Raw genomic sequence first — 18,487 nt, forward strand, 5'->3', positions numbered from 1 at the left:
CTTCCAACTAATGTCTGTTTTATCTCTTCTGTGGGTGGGCAGCCATTTCCTTCGGGAACAAGCAGACCCTGAAGATCTAACAGAGGTTCTAGCTAGGAATGCAGTGTCTGAGATGTTAGGACAGCTGCTGCAATAGAGGAGGATGGTTATGTTACAGACTGGTACCTGGAGGAACCTGGAGGTTTGGATCATATTTTACAGTTTTGGGTTAATGGCTCTTCATGATTTTCAGGTTCTTATCTCTGCAGCCAATTAGGAATCTTCATCTGTGCAGAAACTAGATGAAGAGCCTGAACACTCAGTGGAACTGAGGATCTGGTCTTTTGAATTTGCTCTGTAGGACTGGTTGGACTTTACATATTAATCTCATACCTTCTGCAGCAGCTGGAGAAGATGGCTTCATTTGCTCCTCAGCTTCAGGGATAACTTTGCCTGTTTGAGCCAATAAAAAGTAGATTTTAATTATTAGTCGGTGTAAAAGCTGAGCAGATGATCTCTGGGACGTTTGCCTTTCCATCTAACAGACCTTTATTGCTCTTAATCTTATTCAGGATCATCTTTGTGACCTCCTTGGAGTTTGTGGTGTAGGTCTGTATCATGAGATCTGCTGTGTCCAGTCTGTCTGCATCCTCCAGCTCCTTTTTCATTGGCTTGAATTGATCTTTTGACTCGTCTGCAGATCGCAGGAACCAGTGGAAGTACTTCAGCTCCCTGTCGTCCAGCTTGTCCAAAGTGTCCAAAAGCCACTGATGGACCTCCTTGAATGGAACAACGATGAATAACTCTTACAAAGATTTTATTGAGAAAGACCTAGTTTTCTAAAGAGAGACCAAACTGATCTGGGATAAGCTTGTATTTTAGTAATGATTCATGAGATGTTCATGCATACACACTACAATATAGATAATTACATTTCCTTTATTTTTGTTGATTTTCTCCAAAATCTTCTCTCCAACCACTCTGGTCTTTTTTGGGTACACCTGGACCATCAGATCTACGGTGTCCAGTCTGTCCGCACCCTCCAGACGAATCTTTTTAATTGGTTTGAAGCCGTCCTTTGACTTCTCCGCGGTCTGTAGGTACTTGTGGAAGTACTTCAGCTCCCTGTCTCCCAGATCTTCCAGAGACTTCTTCAGCCAAAGCTTGGTTTCCTTTCACAGTTAAAATAAATGTAATTAGTAGAGCCTCATCATCTGAACAGCAGAGAAAGGTTAAACATTCATGAAGATCCTGATTTTCTGGGATAATTGGTAGTGAGTCTTCAACATCACATTAGAGGAAGTGGACCCACTCTGCTTTGCAGAATTGATTTAATTCAGACACATTGGAAGGTTTTCCAACATGAATGGCCCGTTGAAGGTCATGACATTATATAGCTATGGGATTAGGTACAGACTTTGACTAGACCACTCCAAGACATCATCTTCAGTCATCCAGAGGTGGACTTGCTGATGATCTTTGGATCGTTGTTCTGCTGCAGCACCCAACTGTTCTTCAGCCTAAGCTAACAAAGTGATGGTCAGGCATTCTCCTTCAGTATCTTCTGCTGAAGAGCAGAATTCATGATCCCATTAATTACAGCAAGTCTTCCAGGTTCTGAAGTGGCAAAGCAGACCAGACCATCATACCACCACAACCAAGTTTGACTGTAGGTGTGAACCAGACCATCCTAAAAGTCCACTTTTGTCTCGTCACTTCACTGAATATTTTCCCAGAAGTCTTTGGGATCCTCACAATGTTTTTGGTAAATGTGAGATGGGTTTTAGTGTTCTTTTGGGTCAACAGTGGTTCTGACCTTGGAACCTTCCCATGGAGTCCATTTTTTTACCCAGTCTCTCTTTTAAAAAAAGTTTTTCATTTTATTGTATGGCTAGGGCTGAATCAGAGAAATCAATACAGGTTTTACCACAGGGCTGAAACTTACAGTATCCTTGTCCCCAGGTGGACACATGGAGCTCCAGATCTCCTCCTGTTCCTTTGACGTCTTCTTAAGTGGACTAATGAGACATCAAGAAATGTCAACATTGATCTTAAAGGAATATTTCTATTTGGCAAACAGAAATAGTCATTAACACATTTATTAGACAGACGTTTTAATGTAGAAAAACAATGAAGAAGAAATCAGATTCATCAGGCCTAACAGCTGCTGTTCTATGTTTCGAATGGCTTCCTTTAAGTTCTGCTCAGTTCTTTTAGAACTAATTTCCCAACCGTTCTGAAAGAACGAAACAGATAACTATTCTCAGCAATCATTTGAAAAAGCTCAGAACTAAGAGAAATTCATACATTGGGTTTTACTGAGCTTTCACAGTCAGTGAATGCATCATCATAGAAAGTTTGGAGGATGGGGAGGGTACTGAGACGTAAGAGACCCCACATGTATCTGAGCAGATGATCATAGTTATAGTGTTCTCAGCCAATGACTCAGGTTCTTAGGTTCTGTAGGTAGGTTCTGTAGTTAGTGGTCTTTTTGGACAACTAAACCAATCTTCTCAAACAGAATGGACAGTTTTTACTTACACGGCCTTTACAGCAGATTTGGTTTTATCTTTAGATGCAGATTTACATTCAGGAACACATTTAGACTCAACAGGATCTGGTCTTGGAGCGCTGCTGTAAATGTAGAAAATACAAACACAAATATGGTCAGCTTCCTGTTTAGAGCAAACAAAAACATGGGAAATGTTGAGATTCTTACATCTAAAAACCAATTAGACCAATTAGCTGAATACAATCTTTCATTCTGAGAGAGTGGGACCAACTCAAACAGCTGTCTGCTAATTACCCGCTAACAGAACCTTCTTCAAGAGGTTCTGATTCTTTAAAATATTCATTGATTTTATCTAAGAGGAAGTTTGAGGTTCCAGAAATCCTGAATTCCTGAGACGGAGGATATGGTACGGAGCAGAGTAGCAGACATGGAGCTGCAGGAAAACAGTCGAATCCAGCAGTGAGAAAAGAGCTGAAATACATGGACGAAGTGAGGAGAAAGGGTTAGAGTAACCCTGAGAAGGTAATCAGGTGGAAATGAGGACCAGCTGAGAACAATAAGGGCAGAGAAGCTGTGGGAGAGTCATTTTAAAAACATACCTGGCAGGCCAGCACCAGGTCAGACATGTTGACCTCCGGTTAGAGGACGCTTGGCTAGGAACAGGTTCAGCTGACAGCTTGACTGAAGGTTTTTTTAAACTAACACAACAAACAGTCAGAACCAAGAAAACTGCTGAGGTCATTTTTCAGAGGTGAAATCTGTTAGGTTCTGTTGTGATGTGGCCAATATCTCACCTTGGAACTTTCCGCTTGCTCTCTTTGTCTTTAAACAGAAGAAATCTCTTGTGTTTTTCTTTTGACTGATCCATGCTGCCAAATTCACATCAGCTAACCCCCTCTGGATCTTCACCTGCAGAGGAAACACTCATCATTTATCTGCATATCAGCGTTAAGCACCCTCCTCATTATTTAGACGTATGCTGCTCCTCTGATTGGCTCTTTTCTGTTAAATGCAGTCGGACCACCCTGTGAAGCACCTGCTGCCACCTGCTGTACTTCGATCTGTCCATTAGATGGAGCCCATCATAGATCTGAACTGATTCACTTTGACTGGAAGCTTCACTGAGCTTCATTTCAACAGTTAGTCTGATGTTCACTTACATTTAAAAGCTTAATGTTCCCTCTCTGTATAGTAATAACTTGTCTAATGCTTAGCTGATGAGATTTCATTAAGCATTAAATTTTATTCTCAAATGGTCAGTCAGCCGTTTAATATAGTAATACACCCGGTCAGGATGCAGCAGAACACTGTGAATTTCTCTCCACTGAGTACAGAACACACACAACGCATGAAAAGTTGCACACATACTTGAGAGACCTTACAGATCTTGATGTTCCACAACATCTCCTTCATCTTCTCCTGTTCAGATCCAGAATACGTGGCATCATAGAAGTCTGACAGCAGTTTAATGGAACATTGGTACATTTTATTACCACCATTCATGGTATAGTAAGATGTAAAGTGATGACTCAGCGTTATGTCAGAAACAGACTAAGTTTTGACCTTTACTCTGTAGTCCACCATGGTCAGTGTGTGGATGAACTGAAGCACTAGACCAGTGCGGACCATTTACCTAACCCTTTCATGGATGAATTATCGTTACCTCATTTAGTATTTGCAACCAAATTTAGGCATGAAAACAAACAATTTCACAGTTCTTAACTGGTGTCGATACGTGAGAGCTAATCCAACTGTTGTTGCTTTATTGATGCTTTTTCTTTCCAGCAGTCTGACATCAACACAGGTTGGAAGAGGTTTTCTGCATTTACATGGGCTGACCTGTAGGTGGCACTGTTCAAAAAGGTCCTATAAAGTTTGCTAACTTTTGGCCAAAATGAAGAAATAACAAAAAGAGCTTCGGTCCCTTGTTTTCTGCATCTTGTTCTGGTGCTTTCTGACACCATTAGGTGGTCTCTTTCAGTGCACAGGAACTTCTGAACATCAGTCAGTCTTTTCTTGGCATTTTTTCACCATCTTTCCTTGATGCCAGCTGACCTCCGCGGATCTGCCGCCCTCTGCTTTACCAAAATGTGGCTGAGTGAGAACACCCTGGACTGCGTACTTCTGATACCGGGCTTTCAGCTGTTCAGAGCGGACCGCAACGCTGACTTATCGGGGAAAAAGAGAGGAGGCGGAATCTGCTTTTATATAAATGAATGTCGGTGCTGAGACATCACATTGTTGAAGAAGACATGTAGTCCTGACCTGGAGTCATTTCTCATAAACTGTAAACCGTTTTATTCACAGAGGGAGTTCTCCTCGTTTGGACTGGTTGGCGCCTACAAACTTCTTCAAGAACCATCAACACCGGTGCCCCCCAGGGGTGTGTTCTTGTTGGAAGATTTGTACAAGAATTATCTTGCTTAGTTTAAAAAGGTTCTTTATCTTTATGATTTACCATTAAAATACATTTTCATTTGTTTAGTTTGGTGAACTTTGATAGAAGTGGTTTGAATACTTTTCATATTTATTTTCTAAGTACTTTTATGAACTATTAACAGAAAGGTCATCTTGTCATAGAGTTACATTTGGGTGGTGGCTTTGCAGACTGAGCAGGAACTTGTGAGCAGAGGAGTTCTGGGAAGCAGGAGGTTCGTGTTGAGGCTTAAAGCTTCGTTTGAGTAGATTGAAAGTGTTATTATTGTATTTACCATTATAAGATGAATTCTGTGAAGAATTGTTCACTCTGAGTAAACATACAAGGAAAAGGTCTTGACATGAGGAATGACCGATGGACTTGTTATTGTAGAAGCAAACTTGTAGACTGGATAGAAATAGTCCGGCTGGAAGGAATTATGATATCCTGAATCCGGCCAGGTTGCTTTGACATTAAAGGTCATCGGTCCAGATAAGTGATGAAATTGTTATTGTAAACTGTCACATAGGCCAGTCTGATCTTTTCCAGATGTTTGGCTGGACTTCTATTCTCGGAACTGCAACGGAGAATCAATGTTGTGTCAAAATGTGCGTAAGTAAAAGGATGCATCTGATTGGTCAAAATGTCTCACATAGACAACTATGATATGACTGTGTATATATATCTTGACTCATGAAAGGGATTCTTTGGGATTTTGAATGAAGATGTATTCAGAGATGTTTTCTGAATAAAAGCTCCCCCGCGTCGGTTCTTGAGAGGAAACCAGTTCTCTCTCCATCATTTTTAAATGAGTAAACTTTCTTCTCCCACATTTTCAGTTGCTAAGCAGACTGAATAGCAAACTAGGCATGGATCACGTGAAATATTTAATTAATTGTAAGCAGTTTACTAAGTTTCTCCAAAGAATTATATTTTTGAATATTCTTCCTTTTTCTACCTTTGAAGTATTTGTGCTGAATATAAAATTGCTGAAAAACATCAGTGTTAGCAAACAGTAGTTTTCTAAGGATTAGAGGCATCAAAAAATATGTTGAGGAATAGAATTGCGAAACATTTCACGACTTCAGATAGTTGTTTATGAAGTTAGACTAGAGATGACTTGCGTAGAATTACGCTTTTAGTGGATAAAATTCAACAGGAAACTTTTTTTTCAAACAACAGAACAGTTCTGAGTTTATCAAATGAGTAGTTATTTGTTTTATTGAGGATTTACTTACAAACCACCACCTGGAACTAACTGCAAAACCAATATGATTAACATGCAACTTATTTTGAGAAATGAATGAACTGGAAAAAAGCTGAACAAACGATGATTTATGCACAAAATCAAACATACAGGTAGTGATTATAAGGTTTCTTCAAGGATAATGATCAGAGACAGACAGAACTCTGAGGAACTATGAACATTCTTGTGATAAAAGTCATTCAACAACAACTGGAGCCAGACAGCATTTGGCTCAATCTCACTACACTACATGTTAAGGACTAACGGATGAGAAAATAAAGGAAGTTAGGGCTAGGAAGACAAATGCACAACAAAGTTCAAATGATAGTAAAGGCAAATTAGGAGAGTTTTAATGATTGAAGGTGTTAATTTAGATCCCAAGAAAAACTCTGTGGGAAGTTTAACCTCTAACATATTAACTGAGAATACCAATGTTGAACTGATGTTTTATTCTAAACTTTAGTAGATGTTTCCAGGAAACATTCCTCAGAAGGCGAGTAGAGTCAGGAAATGGTTTTTTGGATTAGATCCCAGAACAGAGACAGAGATAATAAGTATATAAAGAACAGGGTTTTGACTTAGGAAAGTTGCTTAGAGAATTTAAAACAGGAACTTGAATAAATTTACAATCCTGCACAACTGAAAGGTTTTTACAGTATAAGATACTGGATTCTAAGTCTTCGCAAGTAAGTCTTTCACAGATAAATGAGTGTTTGAGATGCACAATGATAGTATATATGTACAAAATAAAATAGGTTTCTTGTTTTCTTTAAACAATGGATTTTATTAAATGTTTGTTACTGAAGGGAAGATCTCAGGAAAAAGCAGAGTTCCCTTTAAGGCAAAATATAGCTTTGACATCTCTTCTGGATGTCTTTCAATAATTATATGGGAAACTTCTTGATTGTGTGTACAGACAATTATAAATTAACTTTTGTTAGTGGAAAACAGCAGCGGTGTTTGACGTGGCTATAAAGAAAGTCTCAGACTGTCAGCAAACTAAGAGGTTTATATCATAGGAGGGAGGAATGAACCGCCTCCTTTGGCCCTCGTTATCTTCTTTTTGAGAACTTCCAGGCATTGTCTCTACAACGCCAAACATCACATTCCTTGGACAAAGCACAAAATTGCAGACTCCATTAAGTATTTGCACCCTGAACACAGAGAAATAAGGGCTAAACACTTGGCATAGAAGTTAAAACTTATCTTTTAGATAAGAATGTGTGAAGGAACCAACCCTAACGGAGCTGTGATCTCTGGTACTGGATGCTAGCTGTTAACTGAAAGGAAGCTGACAATACTGGCAGGAGAGACAAAGTATCATATAATTTGATTATTAGTACAGAAGCAGTGGTTAATTAAGTTAGTATCACAAAGAAACAACATTATTCACACTTACAAAGACACAGAATGTCAATAAACAGGAAAACTTTGAATGCTGAAAACTGACTTCATCTGAAAGCTTGCAGTAACAGGATGAAGTTGATTATAGAATATCAGCTGAAATTTGATACATTAACAAAATAGCAGAAACATTAGCAAAGGAAAATTGTCATCTGACCTGTTTTAAAAAGGAAGACTATGAGTGGAAAATATGTATCTTTAAGTCAGAAGTTTATGAGATCGATTTAAGAATAAAATAACACATGAGGTGATGTCACACATGGTTTTATAAAATGACTAATTTCTGAATGATAATAAAATGCGCACCAGACAAACTATTTTCAGGCACTGGATCAGATTGAAGACTGTACAGAAACACAGTAGTTACCAATGTTAATCTATTTCTTTTCAGGATAATGTTTGAGAAATACGTAGTTTAGAACAATATCTGTGCTGATAGGATGAAGTAGAATGACACTAAACATGCTTCCAGGGGAAAAGGTGATTACTTAAACTATCCTTGTTAACTTCTGTTTCTTTCTTTTGCATAAAAACCCTGAGCGAATATAATTGATTATGACTGCTAAAAGGAGCAGTTCAGATCTCTCTATCAATAGCCTTTTACAGGTGATGAGAAGGAACCAAATTGACCTACAGAACGTTTCCCTTCGTTGATGTGGAGGCTGGACCTGGGTTGTTGTTCAGAGAGCTTTTAGAAGAAAGTTCTTTCTCAATGGAAAATGGTTTGACCATTTATTTTAGTTCTTAAGATCTTTATGTATTTGATATTTGCTGCAGCACAATTCTACTCTAAAAGTTTAACTTGTTAAATTTGGTTTCAAAGTTTCATTTCTGCTCATAATTATTTTGTTTTCTGAGATTCCTATGTACCCGGGGCTGGAGTTTGAGCAGTGCTGTGAAAGTTATCACACCTCTGTCCATGTCATCATCGCATTGGATTATGATAAAGGAGGACGTTGAGGAAATACAGCAAAAAGGACACTAAGGAAATACAGAAAAGGTGATGCTACCGATGTTTCGTTGTCCGATGAGCTAACCGCTCCCTCCTACTTCCCCATGTCTAAAGGGATTGCTCAATCCAGCTCTCCATCTAACGGGTCCAGACTTCCCTAAACCTGAAAGATCTTACTGAGCAGGTTCACTGAAAGTTCTGTTTAAGCTGGTGTCGGGAAATGACTCACCTAGCCTCTGACAGCCTTCATCCAAAAGTCTCGCCCTTCTTCAACTGGAGGTCTGGACGACTGAGTAGCCTCTCACAGTCATCCACACCTTCGACAGTCACTTTTGTTCACGGCTGCTCATTCCCTAATATTACAGCTGGCTCTTGGTTTATGGGCTAGGTTAATTTTAGTAGCTCAGCACGAGCCCCAAGACGCTGTTTTAACAAACTTGACTAAGGCAACCTATAAAAACCTCCTAAAATATCTTGGAACCAGGCAACAAGACTTTTTACCACCAATGAAAAACCAAAAATACGGTGACTCAATTAACTGAATGTCCACGATTTAACTAGAATTTTATATGCTTTCTTTAATTAGTAACACTTTAGCAGGGGTCAGTAACACGTAATAATTTCAATAATAGAAATAAATCAATCAACTCAACCTGTCTTTTCCTGATGCTGAAACTAGTGAGTTTGAAGAGGCTTTGAAGATGGAGGCTCATCCATCCACCTGATGGAGAAGATTCTTCTGGTAACAACGAGTGGTTTCTTGAAGGAAATACGACTTAATCTTCAGGTTTCTTCCTTTAAGTGACAGACACTGATGCTCCAGACTTTCATGGTTAAACATGATCTTTGTTGCTATAAGCTACAGCTCTCACTTCCCCAATTCCTGAACATCTGCTCTATCCCCGTTTCACTCAACGTTACACTTCCTCTTAAACAGAGGCTTTAATTGGTGCTGCTCAAACGTTTAGTTACAGCGTTTACTTCATTTACAGTTTAAAACCAATACTTAAACTTCATCCTTTTTATTCATACAACACACAACATTATCTCTTTCATATATAGCTGATTGAAAATGTCAAACCTTAATGTTTTTCCTCTAATTCTCAGTTCTTAACCACATTTCAATCATACATCTTTTAACTTGTTAATCAAAGACTACTAATTTTATTCAACACATGTGAAAGAATATCAAATTATCATACATCATTTCTTTAGATATACTTGTTCATATTTTTGCAACAGATAATATGTGGCTCCACACAGGCCTCTCCAGTCTCTCATCTCCAGAATATGAGAACAAGCTTGTTTCACTCCTCACTGCTTCAACCGTCTATTTTAATAATTATTGCATGGATTACACATAAGGATATAAGGATATTTATTGTAACGTTTATGGAGTTAACTGTGAGCAGTTACTAAATGTTGCATGGATTACATGGAAAGATCTCACCTTATTTTGACCGATGCAACAACACCCTATTTACATGTGATACTTCTGTTACGACTATGATCTGAACAAGTTCCCTGACGTCTGATGCTTGGATAACATGTATGATATAATAACTAAGAGGAGATTAGTAAGGGTTTAACTGCCATTTTTGTTGAACAACGTTTTCTCCTGTTTCTGTTAATTTAGGAAGGTAAGATGAATGTATTTGGTTTCTTTTATCAGGTAAGTTTTATCCATAAAAAGCAGATCTGTTTAGTTGTTATTTTGACCTGGGTTGACCCTGAAGTTACAACAATCTCCTTTTTTTGCACAATTTAAGTTTTGATACTAAGTACATTAGTTGGTTTCATATTCTTTAATGTTTAATGTGAGCTTTGTATGGTTTAGAGGGGAATATGTAGAGCAGTTAAATGGACACAAACAGTAATCAGACTGTGGAGACACCAAGAAAGGATGTTTAATTAAACATGTGGTAATTTAATGTCATGGCTTAGCAAGATACTGGTCAGTATTCTCTGTCTTCTCAGAATGACACCAATCCAGAGACTGGTTGTACAAGTAACCTTTCTGGGCGTTGGACTCAGAGACCGATGGACACATGAAGACTTTGTGGGATCCTGAACCAGGATAAATGCGATGGCAGAACAATAAAGTTGAAAAGACCAATCTAAGAGACTAAAGAAGGTTCCAGGAAGACCAAAGACAGAGACTGAACTACACTGATTTTCTGCAGAGAATTTAACTGATGTTTTTCTATTTTCTGTTATAACTTTGAGTTTGTCTTTATGTCATTTTAATGTTCTGAATTGATTCAAGCTGTTTATGCTCTCTGATAGAAAGGAAGCATCCATTCTAGTGATATTCAGCTCCAGAGGTTCAACATAGTCAATGTTTTCTGTTACATATATTGTGGTGAATAGGAATGATGAACCAGGACCTGATTGGCATGAAAGGTCCTTAAAATAGATGATAATGATACATATTAGATTCAAAAGAGATCTCTTGTTCAGATTGGCCGAGAATGAGTTTTCTCTGAGGCCTCCAGACGTTTTTCCTGCCTTTTAGGACGGGTGGGTTTTTCGACTGGAGGTCCTAAGCCGACCTGAAGGTCTCCTTCATCGATACGTAGTTTGTGAGTTTGACTGACATGGATGTTTCCATGGGTGAGTTCCTGAAGGAGACTTTTGGGAAGAGCTACAGAGTAGCCGGATTTGGTCTAATTAGTGAATAGGTTTAGTTTATCATAGTTTAACACAGTTAAAATAATGTGCGCATAGAAGCTCTAAATAGGATCTTAATTAATTAGTTGAACCTGAAATTTCAGACCTAAACAAGAACAACCATTTAGGGTTGCTTAATTTTGTACATAAAGTATCTTCACTACCTTCCATAATCGTTCACATTTTAATTCATTTTACTTACTCAAATACATCACTTATACACACAAGATATTGATAATATGAATATAAGACCTCTCTCAGCTGTTAATTAGCTTAAATAACCTAATTAAGGGGGGAATGTGTGGAGGCATAACACTGTGTTTGAATAGATGAAATGTGTTATAATAAGATGAATTCAGAGATGTTTTCTGAATAAAAGCTCCCCTGCGTCGGCTCTTGAGAGGAAACCAGTTGTCTCTTTATCATTTTTAAATTAGTAAACTTTCTTCTCCCACATTTTCACCGCAGCTAATCTTCATGTCCTTGAGTACCAGATGTGGACCTGTGTGATGTATCAGCATCTGGCCAGAACCAGTTATATTCAGTAGGACTTGTGTTTGTGAAACTGTGTGTAGCCAAACCCACGATGATGTAACATGAGTGTTTTTTATTCCTTTAATAAAAATCTGTGACACAGAGCAGCTCCTCTGAGAGGATGAACTGTCTCTCCATAGCTACCAGAGATAACTTTGACTTGCTTGGGTCTTCATTCCTACCTTCTCTGAGTTTATCAGTGTGTCTAACTCTGACAGTTCTCTCCCTACTCCGCCCTCTGAATGACTGGACCTCAGCGGACCCGTCAGTGAAACTCCTGAAGTTTGCAGAAGACAGTGATGAGTCTGCATACAGACAGGTGCTGGATCGGCTGGTACACTGGTGTGGTCAGAACCACCTGGAACTTAACCCACTCAAGATTGTGTGTCAGAGAATGGGGTTGTTGTCCTGTTGCTGTTTCCTGTTTGTCTCCAGTCCCACCATCAACCACTAGAGGGCTACCTGTAGCAGGTTGCTGGGCTCCACTGCTGTCTCCTGCTGCACCTCTTCACAGGTGCAGCTCATCATGGGCAATCAGCCGCTCCCTTCAGGCAACATAAAAAAGCTGGAAGCCAGTCACTTGGTGACTGAGTGTTAACTGTCATTGGTAACTCCAAGCCTCCTCCTGGACCTTGTCTTACCTGAGTTTATCTAAACATTTTGATCTCTGTTTCCAATGGTAATCCCTGTGTTTCTGTTCTTATTTAAAGGTGCCAGTTCCAGTGTTCATTTGTTTCCCTCTCCTCTGTGAAAGACTCAGTTCATCTCTGGATCAGCTCCCCACGACTGGCTCCCACTCTGCTGGAAGGCTGGCTCATTCCTGGCTCAGAGATCTGCACGACCTGTTCGTCCAGCACCACTATTGCTCTCAACGGTCTCTGGATTCTAACAGTGTGAGTCAAACTAAACAAGCTACACATAAACTGGAAACCACTGTTGGCAACCCCATCGATGACTCACCTCACCCCCTGGCGGACTACACCAACCGCTCCTGTAAGCTCTGACCAGTTAATCATTTCGCTCTCAGGAAACCTTTCACTCACAGACACCTCTCTTACAGAAGTCCCGGTTCCACTCGTTGCTGTACCACCCGGACCAGATTCTGTACTGAACTGTTTTATTGGAATTGTTAAACATCATTTAACTGATTCCTGTTTCTCTTGCATGTGGGTCAGAAACCTTAAACCCACCATGACACTGTGGAGATGATGGTGGACTTTCACCACCCCCACACACCCCCTTCACCATCCTCAACAACACTGCATCCACTGTGGACCACTTCCAGTTCCTAGGACTGCCATTTCATGAGACCTCAGATGGTCCTCCCACATAGAAAAAGTTCAGAAGAAGGTCCAGCAGAGACTGAACTTCCTGAGGCAATTCAAGAAGTTCAACCTTCCACAGGAGCTGCTGGTGATCTTCTACACTGCCATCATTCAGTCTGTCCTGTCTTCATCCATCTCAGTGTGGTTTGGATCATCCACAAAACAGGACAGGTCCAGACTGCAATGAATAATCAGGACTGCAGAGAGAATAATCAGGGCTGACCTTCCCTCCATCCAGGACTACAGGTCAAGGGTCAGGAGAAGGGCAGCTAACATCTCTGCAGACCCCAAAACACCCTGCACATAAACTGTTTAGGCTTCTACCTTCAGGTGGCGCTACAGAGCACTGTCTGCTAAAACCAGCCTCCACAGAGACAGTTTCTTCCTCCAGGTTGTTTCTCTGATGAACTCTTGACAGTCAGAGATCCAGAACAACACCATGCATACCTGGACTGATCTGACATTATCTTCTATTGTAAACTCAGTTGTGTTTATATCTACATTTAAGAAGATATTCTTTATTATTGAGAACAAAATGTACCAGAGTCAAATGTCTTGTTTGTGTTACAAACCTGGTATTAAAGCTAATTCTGAATCCTAGGGTCTAGGATATCTTCTATGGAAATACACCAGTGAAACAGGAGAAAGAAACCAAGACTGCATGACAAGAAAAACCGTATTCCATACAGCTTTGAAATCCAACTCTGAAATCAAATCTGGGGACATTTCTGGATTAAAATAATTAATGTTACCAACATATACTGAAAACATTGGTACATTTATGGATTCATTGGTTTTAAAATATTTGATCACAATTAAACAATAAATATCAAATATGATAGCAGGAAAGTGTCTTTCTACACTGTTGTTAGCATTTGCTAAGAGTAATAAACAGATAAAGTAATAGCAGTAGTAATATCTGTCTTCTTCCTTCTCCTTTTCTGTAACACTTTTTCTCTGCTCTAAACGGAGACCAAATCTATTCACAATTTCCTCTGGAAACAATAGAACGTAAAATATTTTTATTAGATATGTGCATATTGTACATCGTAAATTGTAAATATGTATATTCTGTAATGCAAAAACAGAACAAAAGAGCAAAGTGTACCTGAGTCAAATTCCCTGTTTGTATGTACGAACTTGGCAATAAAGATGATTCTGATTAAATATTTATTAAATAAAAGGATTTTTGTTTCAGATACCCTTTAGAAGTTGGTCATTTTCAGGTGAGAAACTAGGGTAATTCTTATATAATATAATTCATTTGAATATTATTTATTTGACTAGTTTTCTCCGCTGATCAAAGGCCAAAAATGTTGTATTTAGCAGAAAAACCTCCAACTATTTTTACTTGGAGATACAAGCTCATACATCAAAAGGAAATGCACATTTAACCAGGTGATTTACTCTTCATCGTCTTCATTGTCAGTTCATGCCTCATTCAGTTTCCCTTTTACTGAAAAATAGTTTATCATTCTGATTTCTCCCTCTCTCCATCACTTAGCTGCAGCTGCTGCCTGTTCTCCTCTTGCATTTTGTTTTTCTGTTTGTTCATAAAAGTTTTATTTGCATTTGGGTCCTCACCTTTAGTAAGAGAAAACACAACCCAGCCACATTATTTTACCTGGGCACAGCAAATGTTGACAACACCAGTAACGTTTCCAACCATAAATCAAACCATTATCACGGCCAGGATCAGACCAGTCCAAGGCTCTTCTTCTACTCTGTAATGCTGACAGCAGCTTCACCAGTTACCGTGCACACAACATACCCAGCCTTCCCCTGGTTACCATAGTAACAGTCTACATGCAACATTTCTTTTTCTCATTCACAAAGCGCTAAAATTGAGGACGTTTCTGGGACAACTTTAGCCGGGGTCGTCTAAAACGAGGACCCAGAAATGAGTCTCATACACACTAACGTCTCCAAGTATGCTTGACATATTACTGGAACCATATTCAGTCTTCTTTCAAAGCTCCAGTTATATTTTCACCTCTTTAAATAAACATCTGAAACCATTTTAACAATTTCATAGTACACTTTAACCAGACTGGAGTGTCACACTATTAACCTGGACATAGAACACGTTTGGAAGATATTAATGAAGAGCCTCTAAATCAGTTCAAACCCTCTTTTACAAATTTCCTCTGTGCCTGCTCTTCACACATACACACCAACAGAGTTAGCACATGGGTACCCTGCTTGCTACATTAGCTAGTCATGTTAACTTTTACTCCACTTACCAAGGCACTCAGAAATAAATAAAACTCTGATAGAAACAACCTCCGGTCTTCTTGCTCATTCCTGTTTGCTCCGTACCGTTACAAGCTGTAATGTTTCCACTACAGAAAGTATTTTCTCACTTATCAGTGTCATGGTTGTAGGTTCGGTGGCAGGACCACAATGCAGAACACGGCGAGAAGGTAGCATGATAATGAATGATGAAGTATTTAATGTTGAAGTAGACAGACTTACAGGCAGGTATGCAGTATACAAAGTACTGGCAGGTGGTCCAAAGCGTATTTTCAGGAGGCAAACAAACACTAAACCACAAGGAGGAACTCGAGAAGTCAACCAGGGTAGCGAGGGAAGACAACAATGAGGAACCAGCGAGGAACAATGAAAACTAGAAAGCTTATAAGCTGAGGGAAGTGGAGTTTGGACCAATGAGACAGCGATGCAGGTAATCAGAGGAAACATGAAAGTTTGGACCAGGTTGCAGGGAACTGAGGGAATATGAATGGTTGCTATGGTGACCGGACTGGAAGACAAAGGGACACTGGAGAAACTAGACAATGAAAAAAACAGATAAACGGAGGAACAGGTGAACTGACTACTAAACTAAACCACAAGAAAGGGACTAAATAACAAACTTAGAGAAACAGATCTAAGAAATTATAACAACCTGAGATATAAGATCCTGCCAAATAAGAATGAAAAGAAACCATGAAGGAAACCTTAACTGAAAAAAGTAAACCAACCCAAACAAACATTCAGAGGGAGGGAAGACTAGAATAAATGCAAACCAAACCATAAACAATAAGTGAAAGCTAACCTATCAGAAGGAACTGAAACAATAGAGACTAACACGAGGAACTAAACTAGGGATAAAAATCCATTAAAAATAATGAATAAATAAAAACTATCAGAACAGAAGGAATAAACAAACATGACTAATAAACCCAAAGAAATAGAAACACCTGACTGAAGAGTAAATAAACACAAAACCACAACCAAGTCCACAACGGCAGATCCTGACAATCAGCATGTGCGAGGAGGGCGGATCAATCTAAAATATTAGAAACAAAAACACAACTAGGCTACAGACAAGAGTCCATTTCCAGAGTCTATTTCCTCGATGCCGGGCTGGTGCTTCATGCTGGGAGGTCGGAGATGATCCAGAGGGATCGCCAGGCGTGAGCCCCAGAACGGCAATCGCTGCTCCTCTTCTTCTCTGGCTTGGTGCGCACTTCTCTCCTCTACACGCCAGAGATACTCCCACAGCGTGATCTTTTTCTCACCCACTGCTTGGTCCTTGCTTTGGCTGGTTCCTACTGTCAGGGTCCAGGGTTTGGATGCAGAACATGGTGAGGAGGCCGCATGGTGAGTAGATGAAGTTTAATGAGATGGAGCATAGCAGATTTACAGGCAGGCAGACAGAGTCCAAGTACAGGCAGGTAATCCTAGGGAACAGGTCAGGAGGCTATCAGAAAATAAACCACTAGGAAGAAACAAGGCTGTCAACGAGAGGAACCAGCGGGGAACAATGAAAACTAGAGAACTTATCAACTGAGGGAAGTGGAGTATGGACCAATGAGACAGGGAAGCAGGTAATCAGAAGAATAATGAACAGGTGTGAGGACAAGCTGCAGGGAACTGAGGAGGAATGTATCTGATGGAAACTAATTAGCTTGAGGAACTGAGCAATAAAAGAAAGTAGACTAAAGAAAACCTGGTGAAACTCTGACCTAAAAGGAAAATAAACCAACACACAAACACAAGAATCTAGAAAGTAAAAACCCAAAATGGCAGATCCTGACAGCCAGCTCCTCTGCATTAGTACAATGTTGCCAGATCTGTATGGAAACAAGCCAACGGGCGACCCGCCACACTGGTTAAAACAGGCCACTTTATAACAAAACTGAAAACAGGATTAATGTATGGGATTATTATGGCATTATACAGAAGCAACCGCAAAATTATGCTAAACAATTTAACCATAAAAAGTTGAATAACTTAAATTTATGGCAAGAAGGAGTGCTGATGTAAATTGTTTTGCCTGGAGTACGGGACACACACACAGGTGCATGATGAATCCCATCATGCACCTGTGTGTGTGTCCCGTACTCCAGGCTGTCCCGTAAGCAGTAACGGCTGTGACATAGAGTTCATAAAAGTGTCAGGTTCTGCCAGGTTTTTCCTGTTCCTCTGATTAGTAGTTTACTTTTGTCTAGTGAAAATTTGTGCTGATGTGTTTCCTTTAGATCAAATTTCTTCCCCAAGTTTGTTATTGAGTTTCTTTTGTTTGTTCCTTACGTTTATGTTCTTCCTGTCAGGTTTTATTTAGTTGTGTTTGTCACTTTGTATTCTTCTGCCTGTTTACTTTCATGGTTTTTCCCGTGTTCTCAGATTTAGTTGTTGCTTCCTTCTAGATTTAGTTACCATTTATGTTCGCTCATTTTTAGATTTATTATTTAGTCTGGTTTAGTTCCTCGTGTCCCTGTCTTCCCAGTTAGTATTTTGATCCCTGGTTAAAATTAGCAGAAAGCCTGGCAGAAACGAAAAAGATGTTAAAGCAGCATTTACCTGGACTACAATACACCATCCCTCACTGCAACTCATTCTCCCCGTCGCTCTAGGCTGTGGCCTGAGTGTGTTTGAGGTGTGCCGAGTCAACTTGGGGGCGGGGAACCCCCAAACTACCTACCTACCACTCATGTTTCGTTTATTGTGGGGAGCTGGGAGAAAATCAAGGGTTTTCACTCGGAAAGGAAGCGGGCACATCTTGCACACTCGGGTGAAGAGAGGGACCGAGTTGTCCATGACCACCAGTGTTGAATCCGCTGGAAGAGGAGGAAGCCAGGCAGACTTGGCAGGCCTAAGAGGGTACAAGCGTGTTTGTATGTGTGCGTATTTTTCAGTTCAGCTGCAGTAAAGACTGTTGGTTCACATTCACAGAAAAAAAAAGAATGTATACCTAAGGGTTAAAAACAGTCTAAACTCTCAGTTCAAGCCAAGACCAATCCCATCTAAGGAGTAAGGGCTTCTCGGCAGTGATGTGAGCCACCAGCCTGCAGGTAAACTGGAGCAATTCTTTGGAAATCAAATTATCAAATTATCTTGTTTAATAAAGTGTCATCCTTGTCTAAGCTTGTTGGTTACCTGATCCGACAGTAAGATGTCTTTGTTTTGAATTTCTCTGCTGCAGTTTATCTATCATCTGTCTGTC

The 18,487-nt window shown here is 39.7% G+C and overlaps 1 protein-coding gene across 2 annotated transcripts in view; it reads right to left on the bottom strand.

The window, feature by feature from the left end:
* Positions 1 to 18,487, bottom strand: part of LOC124861781 — a 41,228-nt gene that overhangs the window by 14,399 nt on the left and 8,342 nt on the right. The window contains exons 2-8 of one of the 2 annotated variants that reach the window (XM_047355716.1): positions 3,286 to 3,400; positions 3,091 to 3,189; positions 2,521 to 2,613; positions 1,925 to 1,997; positions 912 to 1,151; positions 527 to 758; positions 373 to 432 (exon numbers count right to left, since the gene is read on the bottom strand). In XM_047355716.1, the coding sequence (XP_047211672.1) occupies positions 373 to 432; positions 527 to 758; positions 912 to 1,151; positions 1,925 to 1,997; positions 2,521 to 2,613; positions 3,091 to 3,189; positions 3,286 to 3,359 (871 nt within the window). In that variant the 5' untranslated portion in view covers positions 3,360 to 3,400. Of the gene's footprint in view, positions 1 to 372; positions 433 to 526; positions 759 to 911; positions 1,152 to 1,924; positions 1,998 to 2,520; positions 2,614 to 2,698; positions 2,949 to 3,090; positions 3,190 to 3,285; positions 3,401 to 18,487 lie in introns of those variants that run through there. The other variant, XM_047355717.1, reaches the window with a different exon arrangement.

The sequence above is a fragment of the Girardinichthys multiradiatus genome, chromosome 24, assembly GCF_021462225.1.
Source record: "Girardinichthys multiradiatus isolate DD_20200921_A chromosome 24, DD_fGirMul_XY1, whole genome shotgun sequence".
NCBI lineage: Eukaryota > Metazoa > Chordata > Actinopteri > Cyprinodontiformes > Goodeidae > Girardinichthys > Girardinichthys multiradiatus.